Here is a 1,953-nt window from a genome sequence, read left to right on the forward strand (position 1 = left end):
TTCACGGTGTTAAAAAGTGACGTACGCTTACCTTACAGCGCCGTACGTCGTCGTTCCGTCACGAGTCTTGTAGAAGAAAGTGGGGTGCGTTATGCTGCGCACGAAACGCGACAAACCGTTCTTATCAGGAGTGGATCACGGATTGTATCGCAATTACGAACCGAAGTGGTCTGAACTGTTCCGATAATACAACGGGCTGATGCTGACGTGACTTTCTCTGCAGAGTGCGCATGCTCGTGTCGTGAACATAAAAAGGCGGCCAACTTGGCAATGAATCGCAATCGGTTAGCGGATCGCCCACAGTACGCCACAGCACGCCATGGCTAGGACCAAGCAGACTGCGCGAAAGTCAACTGGTGGAAAGGCACCTCGCAAGCAGCTGGCCACGAAGGCAGCTCGGAAGTCTGCGCCCGCCACCGGAGGTATAAAGAAACCGCATCGCTATAGGCCTGGTAAGTTCGATTGTATATTTTAAGCTCATTACTTTCATTAGCATTGAAGCGTAGAGTGCAACAACTACATTGGCGATACCTTACCGTGGATGGTTTCACATTGTTTAACGTTGCGAACTCCTGTTATAAATCAAGGTCACGAAGGGCATATGCGCTATGAACGTGGCATTGTATTTTTGACAGGAAGGTAACTAGTGCAGAGCTTTCATGACAGAAAACACAAGAAGGACCGCGACGATTATTTCTGTGCGAGAAGATAAGCTGAGGAGGGGCGGATGCCATTTAAGAGTGGATCGTAGAGTACTTCAATGTATGCAGGTTTTTCTCAGTCTGTCTTCTCCCGTACTCGAAATTTCGCTCCTTCCTGCACACAAAAACTGGCCGCACTGCGTGGCGTCAATCATAGTCTGTATTCTTACTTCAAGTTGCCTTGTGTTGCTATAGCCCCTTTTTTGTTTCCTTGCGTTTTCTGCAGGCACAGTGGCTCTTCGCGAAATTCGCCGGTACCAGAAGTCTACCGAGTTGCTGATCCGCAAGCTACCCTTCCAGCGCTTGGTTCGTGAAATAGCGCAGGACTTCAAGACCGACCTGCGGTTTCAGAGTTCCGCCGTGCAGGCCATGCAGGAAGCCTCGGAAGCTTACCTTGTCGGCCTCTTCGAAGACTGCAACTTGTGTGCAATTCACGCTAAACGCGTCACCATAATGCCCAAAGATGTACAACTTGCACGGCGCATCCGCGGGGAACGTGCGTAGGCATCTCCCAGCACTACGTGCTGATCCTCTTCATTTTCGGCGCTGTCGTCAAATCATTATCATGACTGTTTTTAGCTTCATCTAGCGAAATAAAGGCCTTTTTCACTAGTTTTATGCTCAACAGGCTTTCTGTTTTCAGTACGCTCATGTGCTTTGTAGGCGTTACTGCGTGGCGCCTGCGTACTGTTCTTCGCATTCGATTTTTTGTGTCTTCCCTTAGTGTAGGCCTACTGCGTCGGCCTTGTTAAGTATTCGGCTGCCACCTTTAAGTACGACCTGCTTGATTTTAATTTCTCCGCAGAACTTCGAGTAATGTCTGTACGCCGGCACTACTAGCGGAGCTTTACTTTCGGTGGCAGCTGTTGCTATGTATGTCGCTCTAGCGAACAAAATGCAACAGCCGAGCACAAACGAAGGCAATGGAAAAAAAATCGAAAAGGCTGAAAATCAGGGTTCGGTATACTTTTGTACATCGCAAGCTGGCTGGCCTTAGGTGAGCTCCTGCCCGACCGAGACGAACACCGACGTCAAAAGCAGACTCGCGGTTTCACGTCCCCTGGGTGGTAGCCAGGGGTGTTGAAAATTCCATTCGCGTGCATCAAACTATGCATTTGCCATCTCTGTCGATGCATCATCACTCATGCGGATAACCGAGGAGCGTCCCGTTGCGCAGTTTGATCGGCGCACTTCAGCTGTTTCTTATATTACTGTCCCGTAGAAACATTGACGGCCTCGCAAAATAGCTAGC

At 49.6% G+C, this 1,953-nt stretch overlaps 1 protein-coding gene across 1 annotated transcript; it reads left to right on the forward strand.

Annotated features, from left to right (window-relative positions):
- Positions 1-232: 232 nt before the first annotated feature.
- Positions 233-1,315, forward strand: LOC142579906 (histone H3-like). Its single transcript, XM_075690579.1, has 2 exons — positions 233-452; positions 928-1,315. Exons 1-2 carry the CDS (start codon positions 320-322, stop codon positions 1,203-1,205), a joined length of 411 nt encoding a protein of 136 aa, XP_075546694.1. The 5' UTR covers positions 233-319; the 3' UTR covers positions 1,206-1,315.
- The last annotated feature ends 638 nt before the right edge of the window (positions 1,316-1,953 follow it).

This window comes from Dermacentor variabilis, chromosome 4 (assembly GCF_050947875.1).
Source record: "Dermacentor variabilis isolate Ectoservices chromosome 4, ASM5094787v1, whole genome shotgun sequence".
Lineage (NCBI taxonomy): Eukaryota > Metazoa > Arthropoda > Arachnida > Ixodida > Ixodidae > Dermacentor > Dermacentor variabilis.

Bases quoted from the DNA above. Each gene is read 5' to 3' on its own strand.
- LOC142579906 (XM_075690579.1), top strand. From the start codon at position 320: ATGGCTAGGACCAAGCAGACTGCGCGAAAGTCAACTGGTGGAAAGGCA. The intron at 453-927 runs GTAAGTTCGATT...CGTTTTCTGCAG, and splicing joins ACCGCATCGCTATAGGCCTG to GCACAGTGGCTCTTCGCGAA.